The 22,419-nt window shown below is 35.9% G+C and overlaps 1 protein-coding gene across 4 annotated transcripts; it reads left to right on the top strand.

Moving 5' to 3' along the window:
* Positions 1–233: 233 nt before the first annotated feature.
* CCNH (cyclin H) lies at positions 234–20,896 on the top strand (the record flags this gene model as incomplete). 4 transcript variants are annotated; one of them, XM_080697164.1, is made up of 9 exons in its annotated part: positions 234–350; positions 1,558–1,680; positions 4,103–4,176; positions 5,894–5,924; positions 10,287–10,450; positions 13,631–13,701; positions 16,900–17,011; positions 20,232–20,292; positions 20,858–20,896. In XM_080697164.1, 9 exons carry the CDS (start codon positions 234–236, stop codon positions 20,894–20,896), a joined length of 792 nt encoding a protein of 263 aa, XP_080553290.1. The 4 variants fall into 4 exon arrangements, with proteins under 4 accessions (XP_080553290.1, XP_080553289.1, XP_080553288.1 ...); XM_080697163.1 differs by having other exon boundaries at positions 5,714–5,924; positions 10,395–10,450; XM_080697162.1 differs by having other exon boundaries at positions 5,714–5,924.
* Positions 20,897–22,419: the final 1,523 nt, after the last annotated feature.

The following is a 22,419-nucleotide window of genomic DNA, read 5'->3' as shown; positions in this document are numbered from 1 at the left end:
GCGTCACCAGCGAGGAACGCGGAAGGCACGCCCCTCCGAGCCGGCTCCGGAAACCCCGCTGCGGACCAGCGCTGCACGTGGTTTTGACGTCAGCACGCCCGCGCCGCCCGGCCCGACGCTCGTCGCTTCTTGCAGGAGCCTAGTCGTGGCGGAGCTGTTTTGCTCCGTGGGGTTGCTGTTTTGTTTTTGTTTTTTGACTTGTTCAAGGTTTCTGGGCCTGTTCAGACTCCACGATGTACCATAACAGCAGCCAAAAGCGCCACTGGACTTTCGCCAGCGAGGACCAGCTGGCACAACTGCGGGCCGATGCCAACCGCAAATTCAGATGCAAAGCAGTGGCGAACGGGAAGGTGAGGTCCCGGCGGGCGCCGAGTGGAGCCTCCGCCCCAGCTCGCCGCGCCCCCTCCGCCTCCGCGTGGGAGTGGGCGTGTGCAGCCCGCGAGCGGCCGCCTTGCCAGCTTCTCTGGGTATAGAGAACGAACAACACCGACTCGTAGTCCAGTGGCAGACAGCTAAACTTTAGTGTTTGTCCAGTGGCGAAAAGCGGATTGTAGATGCTGAGATCACTTGTCAAGCAGGGATGATGAGGAAAGCTTTTACCACTAGTTGATGCGGGGATGGGAGAGGGGCTCTCCAGACCGACTGAGCCACAGGTGCAGAGCATAAGTCACAAGTTGCAGGCCAGGTGCGTGGAATGCCCATGGCCATTTGTGGCGGAGGCTGGGTACTTCTGCAGCCGTGCTGGAGAAGGTAGGCAAGGAATCTGTAAGTGCAAGTGAGTTTGAAATTTATACTGAAACTTTAAGGAACTATCCGATCTCACTTTAAGAAAAAAACCCTATGGCAACCTGGATGTGAATGAGTTGGGTGAGGGAGAGAGACTGGAGCCCACTAACAAGAACCAGTGTCTGAAGATGGTTTGAACTGGCCTTCTATCCGGGTCCCTTATGTGTAGCGCTTAACCTGGTTTAATGTTTGTTTGTTTGTTTGTTTGTTTGTTTGTTTTTTACAAACTTCACACCCATTCTTCCAATTGCTTCACTCCAAAAAGTGTTCAATGCCTGTACGCCAGTGATCACTTTGCTTTTATACTTAGCTCATACGAATTTCTAATCACTGATTTAGCACTCATCTTGTTCAGGGCTGGCTTAAAAAAATATTGGGTAGCTTAAAGTTATTGTAACATTTGGTTTTTCATCTCAATTTGTGTGACACCGTGACTAAAAAAGGGCGTTGGAAGCTTTCCAGCCATTGAAAATATGAATCTTCTTTTAAATATACAAAATGGCTTAAATCCTGCAGGCAAAGGGACACACGCTGTCATGTTTGCTAATATATTAAGGAAGCAGTCGTCCAGCTGACATTCTGAGAAGTTGTGAGGTGATAGTATAATTTTGGTTTCTCGAGTCTTTTCCTAAAGCTTTTTTTGTGTAATGCTTAGCAAATGATGTGTATTTTATTACCCTTTGTTCCAGGTATAAACTCAGTTTAATCTGGACAAAGAAGCCAGTTTTACAATTAATTCATTGAACTCATGTTGTAATTTTTGCTCTAAAGGTTCTTCCAAATGATCCAGTTTTTCTTGAGCCTCATGAAGAAATGACACTCTGCAAATACTATGAGAAAAGATTACTGGAATTCTGTTCAGTATTTAAGCCAGCAATGCCACGGTCTGTTGTGGTAAGTTGTAAGTTGTAGTAATGAAGTATGGTAGTGATGAATTCCTTTAATAGGCATATGAATCTGACCTCTTCCATTTTTTTTTTTTTTTTCAGTACTGAGGATAAAATCCAGGGACATTCTATCTTTGGGCTATATCCCCAGCCCTATTTTTTATTCTTTATTTTGAAACAGGGTTTCACTGAGTTGCGGAGTGTGTCACTAAGTGGCTTAGGCTGGCTTAAACCGTGATCTTCCGGTCTCAGCCTCCCAGATGCTCTTCAGTATTTCTAAATACATATTTGTACATATTTGTTCAGTTCTTGTCACATATTTTTTTCAATAAAGGTCTTGTATCATGAATTGATATATCTTACAAAATATTTCAAGTCTTGTAGTCAAGAATTTTGAGGTCTGTCCAAGTTCTGACATTCTCATAGAGAAATAATTTCCTTCTCTAAGTTCTCCACTTGAGAGTAGAATTGGAATCAGAACACATACTAAGACTTTTTCATCTTTCTCACACTCAGTATTTGAAGGAACTAATCCGTTAATTCATCAGTTGTAATCATGCCCCAATTGAAACTCATGAAATTTTTGTTGTTTTTAAACCTTGATTAGTAGATTGAAGATTTATCTTTAGTTTAAAAAATTGTCTTACAAGTTTTTCGTGTGTATGGTTTTGAGCACCCTGTTTTGCTGGGACAGGCAGTGGTGGGAAGAAATAGGCCACTGAGATTAAAAAGCTGAAAGATGAATAAATGTGAGAGTGTCTGCAGTATTTTTACCTTTCTTATTTTCAAATATAATATCAAATATTAAAGCCTATATTAAGTTTGAAAGTTATATAGAGAAAATAACTTATGATTCAACAGAGAATAACTTTATAGATATCTCTACTTTTACAATCGAAAAAATTGAAGTATATTTAAAATTTTAAATATTTAATATTTAAAATATTTAATATTTATAGTGTTGTCTTTTTCTTAGTTTATAGGCTTTTGTCTAAGAGAAAAAATTTACAGAAAATTTTAGATCTGCTTGGTTAGTTTCTATCTTGTAATTTGCCTTTTAAATTATAAAATGATGTAAAGTGTTTTTTTTTTTCCTTCGGTACTGGAGATTGAACCCAGGGACATTCTACCTCCGAGCTACACCTACAGCCCTATTTTTTATTCTTTATTTGAAATAGGGTCTTACTAAGTTCCAGAGGGCCACCTTATGTAGCTGAAGCTGGCCAAGTGAACCTGCAGTCCTCCTGTGTCAGCCTCATAAGTATTTGGATTACAAACACGTGCCACCACGCCTGGCAGGTAATAGGTTTAAGTGATCTTTTTTGGATGAAAAAGGAATCCTTGAATGAACTTGTGTGGAATTTATACATCATGTTTCTCTAACTGATGAAGAACTATTTTTGTTTTACATAAAATCGCCATAAATTTTTGAGTATTTAACTTCTTTTTCTAAATGGGGAAAAAAAGCTGCCATATTTATTTAACTTTACATAAATAGGCTCTTTGAAACTGAAGCAAATCTGACTGGTTTTCAGTGTAAAAATAAAAAATAAACACTTTTCTTGGAGATTTTTCTAAACAGAACTTGTTTCTGATCTTAATGTAACAGGAATGTATATTATTTTTGTGTGTGGTAAATTTATAATTTGTGAGTTTAGGGTAAACATTGCAGGTACAGCCGTCGAATATTCAAAGGACAAATTGGAGAAGGGCTAAAATTAATGTTTTTTTCCTCTCCTAAGAGAAAGTGGTTACTTCACTGGTTTAGCCAAATGATGTAATGATTTAAAATAAAGGCAGATCTTAGTGGAAATCATCCCTGTTCTTTATTAGCTCTCTGAATAAGTCAGTTAAACTTGTTGACACTCACTTTCCTTTACTATAAATGAGAAAGTAGTACTTTAGCAAAGTGTTGTAAGGATTCAAACAGAATGATAGTTTTGTGCTTGGCACAGAGCAGTATGCATTAATGAGTGGAATGCTTCCCCTAAAGGGTAGGTGCTGCTTTTATAAGTCTGTTTGGCAGCAGTGACCATAGTTACGTCACAGACATGGAGTGAGTGGATTTAGAGAGCAGGCTTAGTTCCCCAGCTGTACTGTCATGTCAGTATTACCCAACATTGGTTGGTTAATCTGTGACCATTCGTACTTTTCTCCATGAATTTTTCTGATTCTAGACCTTTTTGTTACTCTTAATTCTAAAGTAAATTACATACCTAATCCAGCAACTCAAGAAAGGATGGAGATGGATAGCCAAGGGGTGGGAAAGGGTCTTTTGACAATTTGCTTAAAGGAAAATTAATAAGTAGGAGCACTTGTATGGAGGGCCTTTTCAAAGAAACCTTTGCATAAATAACTTCTTTTTCACAAAATTTAACATGTAAGATATGTGCAAATAAATCTTGATAATATATATTTTTTAACCTTAGGGTACAGCTTGCATGTATTTCAAGCGTTTTTATCTTAATAACTCTGTAATGGAATATCACCCACGGATAATAATGTGAGTATAAGGCTGTCTAGTTTATTCTTTTCATTAAAGATCTTTGTATTATGTGAGATTGTGTAAGGTGTGTGTGTGTGTGTGTGTGTGTGTGTGTGTGTGTGTGTGTGAGAGAGAATATGAGAGAGAGAATATGAGAGAGAGAGAATATGAATATGAGAGAATTGATTGCCTAATTAAGGACGGTTTGGATTTACATTCTTTTTCTGTGCAGGGCTTAAGATTCCTATATACCTTTACTCCTGTAATACTGATGGCAACCTGAACTTTAGTCCAAATTCAAATGGTTTTTCTCAGACTGGCTTTTCCCCTAATACTGCTTTCTGTTAATGACAGCTTTGTTCTCCCTGTTGGTAAGACTGAGGTCCTGTAGCTTCATTTTCATTTCATTTGAACAAAGGTCTATTTGGTTTCTACTCTCTGCTAAACACTATGCTTATCATATTAGATCAACCTAATTAGCATAAGACTCATCAGAGAGCTTGCTAACAATCACATTGTTTCTATTTCCTCTTTTTCATCCCCATTTCCACCAGTTGAGATCAGGCCCCTGTATTTACTTACAGCTTCCAAAAGTTCTTTGCAGTAGCTTTCTTACTATTTTTTCACTCTGAACTTTGTGTAGTGGCCAAGTGAAATTCCTAGGTTTGTCCATAAGCTCATGGTCCCTTCCTCAAGTGACATCAGAGATTTCTACTGACGGCTTTCTACCTATTCTTTTAACTTTCTTCCCTTCCATAGTCATATGGTACAAATATGTGCACTGTTCTACTTTTAACTTTTCTCTTTTTTTTTTTTTTTTTGGTAGTGATGATCGAATCCAGGGACATTCTACCTCTGAGCTATACCTTCAATCCTATTTTATTTTATTTTTTAGTTTGAAACAAGGTCTCAAGTTGCAGAGGGCCTCATGAGGTTGCTGAGGCTGGCCACAAACCTGCAATCTTCCTGTCTCAGCCTCCCACGTACTGAGATTACAAGAATGGGCCACTGCACATAGCTTATTTTTAACTTATCTCCATTTCATGATACAAACTATTCTTATTTTTCATTTATTTTGTTTTTTCAGATTTTGGGTTGAAATATATGATACTACCATCAAGTCAATGATGGTTGAATGGCTTGGTATTATTAGATCAACCAAATTTTAGTTTGTCTTATGTCTCCTATTGGATAAAAGTTGAGGAGAAACTATCTTTTTAAAATGTTTTGCAATACTTGAATATTAGGCAATTCTAGAAATTACATTTAGAGCCATGTGTTGGCGCATGCTTATAATCCCAATTCTTGGGAGGCTGAGACAGGAAAATCACACGTTTGTGGCCAGCCTCAGCTTACTTCGTGAGGCTTTCCACAACTTAGTGAGACCGTGTTTCAAAATAAAGAATTAAAAAATAGAGCTTGGGTTGTAACTTGGAGGAAGAATGTCCCTGGGTTCAATCCCCAGTACCACACACACAAAAAAATTACTTTTAGAACTAAAATATTTGGATACTAAAGTATGTGCATGTGTATGCTCCCTTATTTTTCCCTCTAGGCTTACCTGTGCATTTTTGGCCTGCAAAGTAGATGAATTCAATGTGTCTAGTCCTCAATTTGTTGGAAACCTGCGGGAGAGTCCTCTTGGACAAGAAAAGGCACTGGAACAGATTTTGGAATATGAGCTACTCCTTATACAACAACTTAATTTTCACCTTATTGTCCACAATCCTTATAGACCATTTGAAGGCTTCCTCATTGATATAAAGGTAAACTTTGACATGAAGTAAACTAGTGAGTATATTCCTTTGCTATTGTTTTTTAAAAAGAATCCAAAATTTTGTAACCTGTAATCAACCTGAATTATTACAGTATGGGTGCATCATGTGGGTGTGGCCTAGACACCCTGTTCCCTACGCTAAAAGTTTTCCAACTTCATTGTGCATTAGAGTCACCTGAGGAGCTTGTTAACTCAGATTGCTGGGTAGGAATTTGAGAGTTTCTGATTTAGTGATCTGCAAACTTTGGTACAGGAACTGTAATAAAGACCATTGTGAGTTTAGACAGAGTAATGTTTTTTAAGACTTATAGTAACTCATCTAACTCATATACATTTTCATGGATTTGGACTTATTAACTTGAAACATAAAAAAGCATTAGTTTTTTAAATGACTTCTATTTTAATGCTTTGTGAACTAGAGTCATATATAAGCATCAAAAATATAAGTAAACATTGACAAAGGCACCTGAAGTTGTGGGATAGTCTAAGTAAAGTCAAAGAGAAGTGAGAACCTGGTTTATTCATTGCATTTGAGCAGTTCAGTTTGTAAGCCGTCTGTGTGTCAAACATTATGCATGAAGATGTAGCCAGGGCATGACAAAAACAGTCTCAACTTTCAAGGACCTTAAAATCTAATGGTTTAGACCATTATAATGTATATAGTGTGCTACATGGTATAGAGGAGGAAATACAGGGAGAGAGCAGATTGAAGCATAAAGAAGACACTTCTGAGAAAGCATCATTTAACATAAAATTCAGAGGAAGAATGGAAATTAGGTGAGAAAGAATATCCCAGTCAGGGAGACCTCCCGAGTTAAAGGCACAGATTCATGGTAAGTAACCTAAGCAGCTTGAGCTGTAGGAGGGAGAATGTCACAGAGTGCTGCCACCTGTGTGGAAGGCAGAGTCTAAACTGTGGACACTGTGTGAAAGATTTTGAATCGAGCAGAGGGAAGCCAGTAAAAAGCCCAAGTTCAGAGCATGGTATGATTGGGTTTGCAGCTTGAAAAACTGTTGGCAACCTCATGTGTCACTCTGCATTAGATTATTTTTTACACATTTGTATATGTCAGTCATAATGTCAATAGATTTGAATAGATAAAAGGACAGCAGAATATTCACAGTAGTCTAAACAAAAGATGGTGATTGACTTGACTCATACAGTGACGTTGAGTAGGGATTTTCCTGGGCTTTAGAGATAGGAGATGGAATCAGTAGAACCTGATGATCGCATATAGAAAATGAGGAAAGAGGAAGAACTCTGGTGTCCAGCCTGAGCAAACAGATAAAAGGTAGTACACTTTGGCACGTGAGACATTGATGCTGGAGGGGTGAGTTAATTTTGAGTCAAGCTATCTAGGTGGGTAGTGATTTATGTCTGGAGGTCAGAGGAGGTGGCTAGATACACCCTTGATTGTCATTGCCCAGGAAAATTTATAATGGGTTGGCCATGAGCAGTATTTAAAGAGTAGTAGAGAAATGAAGAAGCTTGTAAGAGAATATCCAGAGACAAAGGAGTTGTTGGAGAAGTGAAATAACTTTAGAAGCTGGGCATGGCAGCTCTCCAATCCCACTCAGAATTCAGGCAAAGAAAAAAGACTGATAATTTTGCGGGATTTGATGTGAAAAGTCATTAGTGATTTGGTCGAAATTATTATCTGCAATGCGGAGGAATAAAGCAGATTGGTTCCTATTGGGGAATAAATTGAAAATGATAAAAACAAGTATACTCATATTGCTTAATGACAGTACCTTCTGAGAAACTGAATGATGTCATCTGTGTGTGAATATCATAGAGTGTACTTATACAAACCTAGATGGTGTAGCCAACTGCATGTACCTTGGCTATATAGTATAGTTTTTTTTTTTTTTTAAAGGTTCTTCCCCCTTGTTAAAAACTAAGACACACACTCACATTAGCCTATGCCTACAAAGGATCAGGATCATAAGTAGCATTGTCCTCCACCTCTGCATCTTGTCCCACTAGACGGAGCAAAACCTGCATGGAACTGTCACCTTCTCTGATAATAATGCCTTCTCCCATAGTATTTCCTGAAGGGCCTTCTGAGGTTGTTTTACAATTAACATTTTTACAATAAGTAGAAGTACATTCTAAAATAATGATGAGAACATTGGATATAAATCACTAATACAGTTGTTTATTATCAAGTATTTGCTACTATTATGTAATTATATGTGCTATGCTTTTAAACAATTGGCAGCACAGTAGGTTTGTTTATACCAGCATTATCTTGTGAATAATGCATTGTGTTACAACTGTATGGCAGCTATGATATCATTGAGCAACATGTATTTTTCAGCTTCATTGTAATCTTGTGGGATTATCATTATATATATTGTCATTAATGAAATGATATGTGGCACATGGCTGAAAATGTAACTTGGATTAATCAGTTTCTTTTTGAAGTGGAAAAAATTATTGAAAAAATTAAACTGCCAAAATTATAGACAAAAGAGTTTTTGTTTGTCTGATACATGCTGATTAAATACTTTAGCGAGGTAGTACTGAGAAAAAAATTAATGGAAAATATATAGCTCAAGTTTCTTTTTGGAGTTATGTTATTGGCAAGGGATTTGAAACAAGGTAGAATCAGCCTTAAAGGGAATAATAGCCATTGCTTTTAACAGAAGGAAAGTGGAAAATATGGATGAGGATATCTATATGTCTGGGAATTTGGTGGTGGCAAGAAATAGTGTCTTTCTTTGTTCAGAACAGAGATAATTCTCAGAAACCCCATCATTCTCTGAAAATTATCAAAGACATTGAGACAGGTAGTAAATGATTACTATAGTCCCTGAAAATCGGAGAACAAATTTTCTATAAAAATACTATCATTGTTAGGAGTATTGCTGAACATGAATTTATAGTAAGATTGCCAGTTCTCTGGTTGCATGGTTTTGCCTGTTAACTACACAGAAGTCTATGAGTATAGTTGCAAAGCAAAGGTTGCTTAGATTCAAATAATGTTGAAATTTATCCAGAAATATGTTGGCAGCCTTTTGGATCAGGAAATTGAAGAGGAAAATGAACTAGAGGACAGTTGAGTGGGAACAAGTAAAGGGATATGACCAAAAGTTCTGAGGAGCTGGGCGTAGTGGCGCACACTTGTAATCCCCACACTTGGGAGGCTGAGACAGGAGGATCGCGCAGGTTCGAAACCAGCCACGCTGGCTTAAGAGACCCTGTTTCCAAATGAAAATATAAAATAGGTCTGGGAGTATAGCCCAGAGGTAGAAGGACTTCCAGGAACCCCAGTACCACCAAAAATAATAATAATAATAATAAAGTTCTGAGGAAGAATAAGAGCCATGAGGTGTAGGGAAAGGATAGTTATGGTCAGTGAAGCTGCATTTGTCATACCCAAGGTCAGGCATCTTGGGGACAATGACAAGGCCTGTGTTTAGCTGAATAATTGATTCTGGATATTTTGTTTCAGAGTGCAGACAAGATTTCTTCCTTCATCAGGTCTTGAATAGGAATATCTGATAATAAATATGGGGGCTTATAAATTGGGGTTTATCTTAAAGAATATGAGGAATTGTTAGGAGATATAGTCTTCTATATTTCTTGAACATATTCTAAAAATGTATAGGTTTTGTGGCAAGTCTGATAGGTTTAGGATCCATTTCTATTTATTTCTTTCCAAATATAAACTTTAGAACAAATTTGAAATTTCTCATCAAAATGAGGTGGCATGGTGATTCTTAAATGTGTCCTTATATCTAAATCACCTGAATTGCCTGGGACAATCCAGAAAGTATGTATTTCTTGGGTCTATTTTAAACCCAGGAGAAACTCTAAGGAACCTTTTCCCTCCCTTTTTCCTTTTCTGCTCAGGTGAAAAGGACAAAGAGGGATTGATGTACATTGCAAATAGTGTCAAGTACTACTAAAAAATGGGAGAACACTAAAATCCCAACACCACGGTGCTAAAGCATGTATTTCTTTTTTTTTTGCAAAGATGTGTTTATTTACTTAAATAGCAAACATTGGAAAACAAAAATTTTCAACAATGGGCAAATAACTAGATTAAAGCATGTATTTCTTACTGTGGTTGTATTCAAAAAGCTTGAAAGTCACTGAGGATACTATCAGAGATGACAGACTGTTAAACATTCAGAATTTAAGGACTTTTTATTTTGCTACATTTAAAGGTATATACAAAATAATCTTAAACTGAAAGATTATTTCTTTGGGGGGTATAGTAAAAGAAATCCTTTTATAAAAGCATTCTATAGTAAGCATTTTCTGATTACCATAAATATTTGTTTGAACTGTTATTGTTCCATTAAACACGTAAAAAGGTAAAATTTACAACTTTCTTTCTAGACCCGCTATCCCATGTTGGAGAATCCAGAGATTTTGAGAAAAACAGCTGATGACTTTCTTAATAGAATTGCATTGACAGATGCTTACCTTTTATACACACCTTCTCAAATTGCCCTGACTGCCATTTTATCTAGTGCCTCCAGGGCTGGAATTACCATGGAAAGGTATTAATTTATATTTTACCTAAATCAGATTTAGTTGCTTAATTTTATTTCTTAATGGACTCTCAGTTTTTAAGTAAAGTTCATTTGTGATTATGATCCTGAATATCCCTTGTGGCTAAAAAGGTTGGTGAGGGAACAAATTAAATAGCCTTTTAAAGAAATCTTTAAAAATTAAGCAGTGTATTGTTGAGCTAAGAAAATACATTTGTGAGTAAAGTAAACGTAAAATAGGTGAGCTTGGAAAGACTGAGTCAGCAGTATATGGCAAATTTATAATTTTATGAACTGGTAAGCAACTTAAGTATAGTAAATATGTCTGCTCTATTTTATCAATATTCCTGAACTCTGGAACATGTATGACACATAGAATTTAGTAAAGATTTGTGGAAACAATAATGCTTTAGGGGATATCTGAATGAATTGTAATTGAACCATAAATAGTTATAGCTAATACAAAATGCATGCTGAGAACCAGGCTTTATGATAAGCACATTATCTGTATTAAATTCACTTGATTCTTATAACAGTACCTGGTACACAGGTTAATTAAATATATAGTTTATACCAGCATCATCATAAATTAACAATATTATGGGTACTATTTTTAATTGGGGAAGTAGAATAATGATAAAACTGACATTTGTAGTATACAAGTTGCTTACAAGTTCGGCTTTTTTCCCCCTCCTATCTGGAATGCATTTATTTATGACCTTTGGAATTCTCTGGGTTTCATTTCGGTTTATAGAAATAGCTGAGAAAGAAAGATTCTAAACTATGCGTATATATTCCATAATACATATATGTTATACCTATAACTTCAAATGAACAGATGTGATTTAATCATCTCACTTAAGAGTATTTCTGTTTGCTCACAGAAGTATTAATATTTCTGATTAAGGACACCAACTCAAACATCACTGGTATATTTCGTATACTATAGTACATATACCAGGCTACTTTTCTATGACGTGAACAATCTGCAACCAAGAAAAGGGATTGTGTGTGGGCTTATGTTTGTTTTACTTATGGTATGCTGCTTCTATAATATAACTTACCAACTGTGTATAAATACACAAATTTATACCAAAATGACTGATACTCTCATTTACTAAGCAAACATTTGAGTGTCATTTATGGACCACTACCCTCTGTAGTATCCTTTAGGAACATAAAATGAATGAGAGATATATTCCTCTCATAGTTAGGAAAGATAACCATGCAAGTTTTTGATGTCTAGAGTTTATGTGTGGAGATTTCACTCTGCTAAGGAAAAATGTTTTTCCACAATGTAGATAACAAAATTTCATCTATCTGTTGAAGTATTTTATGCAGTATATATGTAAAATTTTCTAGTGGTGAGGTTTTAGTTTACATAGTTAGAGTGGGATGAATTATCACCAGATCCAGAGTAGAGTTTATCTTAGAAGTTAATTATAATTCCATACAGGCAAAATTTAAATTGTGGTACATTGGGCTCATTGCAGAATAAATAGACTTATAGCATTCCTGGGAACATTAGTCATTTTCTCACCTTAGAATCTTGCATTTCAGTTATTAACTTCAAACTGATTTGCCAAAAAACTTTTGAGATATGTGGAAATTGTATTTATGTTTATTGCTAGTTTCAAAAAGAAGGCCTTTGTGCTATTGTTATATTGAGGAAAATGCCTCAGATTATTATTCATAGGATGTTTGTCATTCTTTATGGTGGATATAGAACTTTATCTGCTAGTTTGACACTTTAGGTATTCTAACTTGCCTATAAGTAAGAGGTGGGTGGGTGGGTGTGTGTGTGTGTGAATTTCGAAAAGTTAATTCTAATTTAGAATTAAGTTTGAACTATTAACTTTAAAAACTTTTATAGAGGTAAGAAATCTGGTTATCTAACTCTTAGAACCAAATATATCACTCTTAAAGGAAAGGAAGAATTAAAAAAAAACACAAAGGAAGATGACAGAAGTTTGAAAAGCTTCACAGAGAAAAGGGAAAGAAAAACAACTAGCATGGTTATTTTGAATTATTTATAAACAGACAAAATTGATTAATTGTCAAGAAAGTTGATTCTTGTATCCAAAATTAATCCCCACAAGAGATGATGATGTAATATCAAACTTAATTATCAAAACTTCATAATAAAGTTTAAATAATCTGGATATGTTGAAGGACATAAAGCACCAACAGTTCTTAAACATTGATTTCCATTTCTATAATTTATTTTTCTCAAAAGGGAAAGTAAAACTTTTTATTTATGTTTGAAAGACTTATGCTTTGAGGTTCTATTCACTGGGCTCTTATTAATAAGAAGTCAACCATGGGTACTCAATACTTAAGTATAACCAAAAAGTTAATATAAAATTTTCTTACTGTTGATGGTTCTGAGAAAAACAGGTAATTAATTGGGCTTTATCCCACTGATGCAAAGTATTGAAGTCTTTAGACTTCATGCAAATCAATAAGTTTATAAAGCAGGGGGTGATATTCTCGTTAGTTATTTAGTGCTAATTGCTCATGAGAAGTGTTTATAGGTAATTGACTTTAATATTAATAGAAGACAGAATCCTTATTAGTGCCAAATTTCAGTTCTTTTTACTTTGAAGCTTTATGACTTGTGTAAGTAGAAGTTTATGCCTTGACCATTCCTATACCAAGATTCATCATTCAATAAGTGAGGTTAAAATTAGAGAATGTCTATATTAATACTTTTTATGACCATTACTGCAGTTGTTTTTATGATTTTCCCTGTCAAAGCTTACATATTGCCGGGCGTGGTGGCGCACGCTTGTAATCCCTGTGCTTGGGAGGCAGAGACAGGAGGATCGCACAGGTTCGAAGCCAGCCGCGCTGGCTTAAGAGACCCTGTTTTGACAAATTAAAAAAAAGTATAAAATAGGTCTGGGAGTGTAGCCCAGAGGTAGAAGTGCTTCCAGGAACCCCAGTACCACCAAAAAAAAAAAAAAGCTTATATATTATAAAATTTAAATAAGTTGACTTTGAATAGTAAACATCTTTTAAACTAATCTGAGTTTTAATAAATTCTTAAGACTAATATTGTGGGGATTGTACTTTTATGGAGTTCAAAATTAGACAATGAAACAAACACAGGAGCAAACAATTTATGATGTCATGGTTTTTCAATATGCTGTGTTTTCAGTAGGTTAATATTTTCCCTTTCTTTACCAGTTATTTATCAGAGAGTCTAATGCTGAGAGAAAATAGAACTTGCTTGTCACAGTTACTAGACATAATGAAAAGTAAGTAAAATATAACACATTATACCATGTTCTATTATAAGCTGTTTCTCTCTTGGTATTTAACTTAAGATAAAGGTTTTCATTTAGATTTACTTTTTTGAAATCATGGAAACAGTAAAAGTATATTAGTGGAGAACAGAATGAATTAGCTTTCACACATATAACAGGAGAGTGGAAATCAGGTAGAAAGTCAAAACAAGACCCTTTTAAAGTGTATAAAAACATATGATAGGAACTGAAAAAGATCTAAGGGAATCAGCTTAAAGATAATGCCTAAAATTGAGGCTTTGGTGTTGTAAATAAATTAGTTTTAAAATAAGTGTCATTTAAGCCAGGCGTAGTGGTGCATGCTTGTAATCCCAGCATTTGGGAGGCTGAGACTGGAGGATCGCGGTTCACAGACAGCCTCAGCTACTTAGTGAGGCCCTCTGCAACTTAGTGAGACCTTGTTTCAAAATAAAGAATAAGAAATAAGGCAGGGGGTATAGCTTTGGAGGTCAATGGGTTCCATCCCCAGACCCACCAAAAAAAAAAGTCATCGTTCATTTTTTTAGTTAGTAATGGAAAGAGTGTGGTTCAAAGGGCTGGCCTTTGCAGTGCCTGGAGACATCGTTGGCTCTTAAAGCTTGGAGTATAGTGGCTTCTACTATCATCTGTCAGGTGGAAGTAAGAATGCTGTTAGCATCTTGCAGTGCACAGGACAATTCCTGTGGGAGGCTGAAATGGTTGTGTAAGAGATCCATGTCCTATTCCCTAGATACTGTCAGTGTTGCCTATTATATGGCAAAAATTATTTTAAAAAATGAGATGGAGGTTGCACAGGATCTAGAGATGGTGGCATTGACCTGAATTAGAGAAGTAAGAACTAAATGAAGTTATAAGAGTCCTTATGAAAGGAAGGTAGAAGGAAACTGACATAGCCCGAGATAGCTATGCTAAAATACAAGAGAGATTTGAGGGTGCTGCCCTTGAAAATTGGGGTGATGTGGCCACAATCCAAAAGATGCTGACAGCCATCAAAAGCTGAAACAGGCAAGGAAATGATTCTTCACTAGAACTTCCAAAGAGATAGTGGCCCTGCCAATACCATGATTTTGGTATAGTAAAACTTGTCTTAGGATACTAGACTCTAAAACTTTGATAGAATACATTTTGGTTGTTTTAGAACATCAGGTTTATGGTAATTTTAAAAGCACCCTCAGGAAACTAGTATAGCCCTTTACAACAAATATCCAGCCCAACATAACATTAGTACTGGTATTGAGAAGTCCTGTCTTAAAGACAGTAGAATCTCTGCTTAACTAACTGGCTAGATCAGCCAGTACTTTGTATTCTTTACTCTTGCCTATGACATGCTATGCTTATGGCAACTGGGCTACCTAGAGCCAAAAGCCAGTTGTGTTCCCAACCCCCCAAAACTATAAGATTACAGATATTGGTTTTATGTTGTTGATAGTAAACAGGTATACATTTTCTTGTCTTTTTAAAGTTAAGCTGCTTTGGGGCATATGGTTTTCATTTCTTGATCTTCTGCTTGACATGATCTTGAGGGCTTGGTTCTGAGAATGATGAATTTGAAATATGTCTTAAACAGTAGGTCTTCATTTTACCACCAAAAAGTTCATTTTGAAAGCCAATTGTGATTTGGCCATAGATATTAGGATCATAGAAGGTAGAAGGGAGCCTGAAAGATAATCCATTGTACACATTTAAAATTTACAGTTCTATGACTTACCTTGCTCTACTTGTATAAAATAATAGCTCTTCATAAAGTATTCGATTTTAATGATGTTTCTAGAGCACATATACTTTCCTGTGGATGTTGAGCACAAGTACTATTCAGTTGAGAACACTGCTTAATTTGCATTATGAAATAAGTCAGTATCTGGGCGTGGTGGCACACACTTGTAATCCCAGTACTTGGGAGGCTGAGACAGGAGGATTGCAGGTTCATGGCCAGCCTTAGCTACATGAGGCCCTCTGCAACTTAGTGAGACCCTGTTTCCAAATAAAGAATAAAAACTGGGATTTGGGAGGCTGAGACAGGATTGTGGTTCAAGGACAGCCTCAGCTACTCTTAGTGAGACCCTGTTTCAAAATAAAAAATAGGGATGGGGGTGTAGCTCAGAGGTAGAATGACCCTGGGTTCCATCCCCAGTACGTACACACACACACACACACACACACACACACACACACACACACACAAATGGGGCTTAGGGTAGGATTGTGGTTCAAGGACAGCCTCAGCTACTACTTAGTGAGGCCCTTTGCAACTCAGTGAGACCCTGTTTCAAAATAAAAAATAGGGCTAGGGGTGCAGCTCAGAGGTAGAATGCCCCTAGGTTCCATCCCCAGTACACACACACACACACACACACACACACACACACACACACACACACACACACACACACAAATGGGGCTTAGGGTATAGCTGGGAGGTAGAATGCCCAAGTTCAATCCCAGTACTACCAGAAAAAAAAAGTCAGTAATAGAGTTACCCATTTGGAACATACGGCTAGTTAATAGTAAGCCCTAGATCTCCCATTCCCTAATCTTGTGATTTATATTTTTTGGTTTATCATATTTGATTAATAAAATCAGCTAGAGAATTTTTGTGCACTAATCAAGTTACTGACATAGTAGTGAGCTTTTAATCTAAAGAAAAGAGATTTCTATAGAGAATTTACATTTTATTTCGGAAGATAACTGAGATGTTTTTACTGAACAGCCCAACTTTACTAAATGTTATTAACAGTTCCTTTTGTAAACAAGAAATACGTTCTTGGCCCACTGTCTGTAGGATATAATATAAATATGGTTGGTGGCAGAGAACAAAGCATGTTTATTAAATTATGTAGATTTTTTAAATGAAATGCTGAAGCTGAGCAAAATGAATATATTTCCAAAACATTTATTCCGTCTAGGTTATACAGCATGCTTATCTTTATGTTTTTAATGGAATGGGATAAAGAGCTGTAATAATTACTTGAACTTGGAAGTATGGTGCTGTTTTGATTTTAATCAAGAATAACACAAATCTTGATATGAATAAACATGTCAAGTGTTTTTTGTGTAGTTTTGAAGGGTGAGTTTTGTAGCTTCTTATAACAAGATGGTAGACTATCATCTGGCTCCCTTTACTATGAGAATGAGGCATTTTAATCAATGTAAATCCTTTTTATCTCCACACAGACATGAGAAACTTAGTAAAAAAGTATGAACCACCCAGATCTGAAGAAGTTGCTATTCTAAAACAGAAGTTGGAAAGATGTCATTCTGCAGAGCTTGCACTTAATGTAGTTACGTAAGTAGATGTGACAGTTATTCAGTAGTAGTTATAATTAGTATCCAGTCCAACTGATCCTCAAATCATTTTGGTAAACATTTATTCTTCTGCTTGGTGTGGTGGTGCACACTTGTAATTCCATTTGGGAGGCTGAGACAGGAGGATCACAGGTTCGTGGCCAGCCTCAGCAACTTAGTGAGGCCCTGTTTCCAAATAAATAATAAAATAGGGTTAAGGCTGTAGCTCAGAGGTATAGAATGCCCCTAGGTTTACTCCCCAGTATTACAAAAGAAAAGTTTATCTTTCTGGAAAACATCTATTCTACCAGACTTTTAAAACTTGAGTGTTTCTAATGGATTTAGATTTGACTTTTTAGATGGTTCTGATCCTGCTGTCACTATAGGTTCTCTGGCTTGTAGACCTTTCCTGTACTTGCCTTCCCTGTGGGATATTATGGATCAGTCTTTCTATGGAGTCCCTGAACTTTTCCGTCCTTTTAGTCTCTTCTTCCTACAGTTCTCATTTAGTCAGAGGAATACGTAAACTGTTCTACACTTATTTCTGTTAGCTAGGGTAGGAAAGTTTAGCATACAACCACTAGAAAAATGTGCTGTTAGATCTCTTCTTGCAGCTGTAGGACCATCCTTAATGTTTCCTAATTTGTAGGCTAATGTGAAATTCACCATCAAATTTGCAATAATGGTCCACTTAAACATAGATGATAGGAATAGTGAGATTAACATGTACTTTCTGTAGCCTGAATTCTTTTATTTGCTAAAATTTATTGGGAGTTAGTTGTAGCACTTTTGGGGGGGAGGGGAATAGGGATGGAACCCAGGGGCATATACCCCCAGCCCTATTTTTATTTTGAAACAGGGTCTCACTAAGTTGCAGAGGGTCTCACTAAATAGCTGAGACTGTCCTAGTTCCAGACCCTCCTGTCTCAGCCTTCAAAATGCTGGGATTACAACTGTACATAACCACACCTGTCATCTTAGTTGTAGCATTTTATAGTTGAGATGCTTATGATATTTTGATCTTTGTATTTAGTGAATATATGCTAATAGATACGTATGAGAATCCAGAACAGCATTCCAAGTCTTTCAGAACTTCAAACACACATGACTCAGAATCCCTTAGCTGTACAGTTATCATGGGAATATATGAAATATATAAATTATAGAACTATTTCATTATAATCCTAACCTCACAGTACCACTTAGCATAAAACGTGAAATTGGTAGACTTCATTCCTGGATTTCAGTAGTAAATAAGTTCTTAGAAGCTTATAGAGAAGAAATATTGACCTTAATAAAAAAAAAAAAAAGTACTGCAATTAAAGTCTCAAATTGATATGAAACCCAGGAGCATTCTACCTCCGAGCCTACACCCCAGCCCTATTTTTTATTCTTTATTTTGAAACAGAGTCTCACTGAGTTGCAAAGGGCCTCACTAAGAAGTTGAGACTGTCCTTGAACCACAATCCTCCTGTCTCAGCCTCCCAATGCTGGGATTACAAGCATGTGCCACCACGCCCAGCTCTCAAATTGATTTTAAAATGGGCATAAACCAGGGGTTGGTATACTATGGCCTACCAGCCAAATCTGGTGCCCATTTGTTGTTTTTTTTGAAATAAATTTATTGGGACATTCAATATCCATTCATGCCACAGACTGAAAGTTAACTGGTTGTAATATAAACTGAATATAGCCTAACAAGGCCTAAAATATTTGCTATTTGGTCCTTTAAACCGAGTTTATCGACCCCTGAATTAGACTATTGAACTCTTAATTCTATCCTATCTGGCTAACTGGAATGGACCATAATCCAAAATTTGTAATTGCTGGAGTTTATATTTTATCCCAAGTTACTGCTTTGTATTCTGACAAGCAATCCTACATAAGTATACTTGAGGAGTGGTTTTCAAACAGGAAGAACTTTTTGAAAAAATCATTATAGACATGTACCTTTGTAAGATACAATAAAAATGATTTATTTATAAAAATGAAATGACATAAGTTCAAATTTTATTAAGTTGAACAGTAATTATTCTGTCAAATTGCTCTAAAATTATCTAATTATGCTGCTTCTACACTGTATATCTCACCGCAGACTAGAAAGAGCTCATGAACCACACTATGAGTAGCACTACTTTAGGAAAAAATATTTACCTTATGTTTAAAATTCTTTTATTTCATTACACATGAACTGTATTGGCACAAAGTCAGCCAATAAAGGTAAAACCAGAGTTCTCTTTGACTAACACCCAAATTTGGACCTCAGAAGTGGTTGATCAATAGGTATTTGCCTTTGCCATTCTTTTTTTGTATATGTGTATATATGCATGGGATTAGTATTTTTGTTTTCCTTTATAATAATTTAAAAGATGTTGGGCAACACTTAATATTATTTATATTTAACTTTGCTAGAATGGGTGAAAAGACTCACATTGGTATTAGGAGGCATTGATTTCCATGTGTAACATTTGTATTTCTTCCACCTCAGTTATAACCCTTTTCCAGTTTTCCATCATTTCTTGTAGTGCTTTGTAAATTTTACATACTCAACTTTTTATATTGGATAACATAGCTGTTCTGTTGCTTTCATATAGAAATTATTTTGCTTTATTAAACTTCTACATCAATGCCATTTCTTTGGTATTTTTGCTTTTTTCTAACTGCTAAAGCCACTTAGAATTATTCTGTTTGTGGATTTGGTCAGGTCAATTTTCTATTCCCAAACACTAGTTTTTTTTTTCCCAGCCTGCTTTTCAGAACTTCATATTCTTAATCATAGATTCTTCTGCATACATAGTCATTCCTTGCCTATGAGCTCTAATCATTGATTTGTAGTAGCTAATGCCAAACTTTTAATTACCTTAGCTTTCATATAGTGTGCTTTTTTAACTGAAAAAAGATTCCTCAACATTGTTCTTTTTAATATTCTCGTTGCTATTTCATCTCATCTCAAATTCACTTTCATAATCTTTCCTAGGTCACTGTTAGATGTGACAAATTCCAAGAAAAATTTCATTGAGATTTTAATTAGAATTGCACTGAATTTAAACAAATTTGTTAAGTACTGCCTTCCAACCTGTAACTCATCTCTTTCTACTTATGTAGGCCTTATTCGTCAGTAGATATATAGTATCTTGAATTACCTTTGTTTGTTTATTCCCAATTATTTTAAAGTTTCTACTGCTAGGGCCAGAGTGATATATTGAGTTACATAATTACAGGAAGAAGAGAAAAGGCTATGAAGATGATGATTATGTATCAAAGAAATCTAAACATGAGGAGGTATGTTTACCCCAAAAGTAAACTTTACCTAAGTCATTTTTCTTACATGTTACAGCTTAACATTAAGTTTATTGTTCCAGAGTATGACAGGGTTTTCTACAGCTTCATTTTTGCATACTTCTTCATGTGTACTGTCTGCTATTGGAGAGGATTTTTTCATTTTTTGCTTCAGTGTTCTAAAGCAGTCTAAAGTTACTTGATGAATCAATCCTTCTATGTTCTTAAATGACAATAAGAATACACATACATGAAAGATTTTTGCTTTATTTCTTATTCCTAAAGATTCATCCCTTGCCCCTTTTCTTTAAAATTGTACCTGGCAAGTTCAAGGTAAAAAGAATAATTAAAGGCAGCAAGTTAAACTGTATTCTATTTCTGACTGAAGTAATCTGGTGAGACCATGGTAGTATTACTCTGTTACTGTACTTGAGTTTCCCTGATTTTCTAATCTTTTGTTAATAAGTATAGGTAAAAGAACATTTTCCCTAAGTGAGTCAAAGAGGTAACCAACACTGATCGTGCATCAATATGTTATCCTTACCACATCTTTTTTCTTCTTTCTTAGGAAGAATGGACTGATGATGACTTGGTAGATTCTCTCTAACCATTTGAAGTCAGTATGTCAGCACTACGTATTCAGCAGAAGTAGAAAGCAAATGTGACACCTAACTTTACTTAAAACTGTGCTGTGAAAACACCAAAATATATTAAGATTTTTATGTTACTAGCTTTTGTTATGTAGCTTTATATTAAATAAAATGGCTTCAGAAGAGCCTAATTTGGATAACCATGTCCTTTCATGACTAATAAGCAAATTAGCCTTCCTATGGTGGCCAAATTAAAACCATAATGTACTTCGATTATGTTGTTTGAAACAATGTGATAAGCAAATCTTATCCTTTCTGCAGAAAGGCACCACAAAAAAACAAAACTTTAGAGTCACCTTTAAGAGTGCTAAGGAGCTGGGCATGGTGGCGCGAGCTTGTAATCTCCCCACTTAGGAGGCAGAGACAGGAGGATCACACAGGTTCCAGGCCAGTAAGAGACCGTTTCATATATATATATATATGAGTGTAGCCCGGAGATGGAAGGGTTCCATCCCCAGTAACATAAAAAAAAAAAAAAAAAAGTGCTAAGGATTGTGTTTTTCCATCTAAAAGCCTTTATAAATGATAGCTTTTCAAATGTTATCCTGACATACTTCCCTATTCGTGCATTAGAATGTACTCTAACTAGCCAGCCGTGGTCATATAAGCTAGGCTCAGCCTTAATAGGACCCTGTTTCAAAATAAAGAATAAAAAGTAGCCGGGCCTGGTGGTGCAAGCTTGTAATCCCAGCATTTAGGATGCTGAGACAGGAGAATCGCGGTTCATTTGCATACAGCCTCTGCTACTTAGTGAGGCCCTCTGCAACTTAGACCCTGTTTCAAATTAGAAAAGGGTGTAACTCGGGAGGTCAAATGCCCCTGGGTTCCATCCCCAGACCTGCAAAAAAAATAATAGTAATAAAATGTAGGGCTGGGGGTTATAGTATTCCCCTGGGTTCAATCCCCAGCACCACATACACATAAAGAATGTACAACTATCCAGGTGGGTAAATAGTTATCAGAAAACAGTTTCAAATGAAAAAAATTAAATGTGCAGACTTGAGTAGCTATCTCGAATAATACCTTAAAGTGTTAGATAGGTAGTACCAAATAAACATACTAGGATTTACAGATTGGATATGTTCAAAAAGTTTAAAATTGAAAGATAAAATAAAAATATAAAACCACAGAATATTGCATCAAATTACTTGGGTATGTGTGAGGGCTGGCTGCTGCCACTTTGCTACAAGACTTTGGTAAGTTATCAAACCTCTGTGTGCCAATTTCTCAAGTGGAAAATGGAAAAAAATGCCTATTTCTCATAGGATTAATCCAAGTAGCATCTGCATATGTAACATACTTATATATTAATAATGTGTTAATATAATAAAAATGTTAGCCATTATAGTTAGAACCAAATTTTAGAATGTGTCATCAGGCAAAGTTTTTTTCTGGAAAACTGGCATGAGGAAATTGAAAAACTCAACTGTCCTGAATTTTATTAAACTGTATGAATTCACACACTTTTTAGAATCAATGC

The sequence above is a fragment of the Muscardinus avellanarius genome (genome assembly GCF_963383645.1).
Source record: "Muscardinus avellanarius genome assembly, chromosome: 1".
NCBI classification, from domain to species: Eukaryota; Metazoa; Chordata; class Mammalia; order Rodentia; family Gliridae; genus Muscardinus; species Muscardinus avellanarius.
Note: the sequence above shows the minus strand (reverse complement) of the source record. Positions and strands in the feature narration are given on the sequence as shown.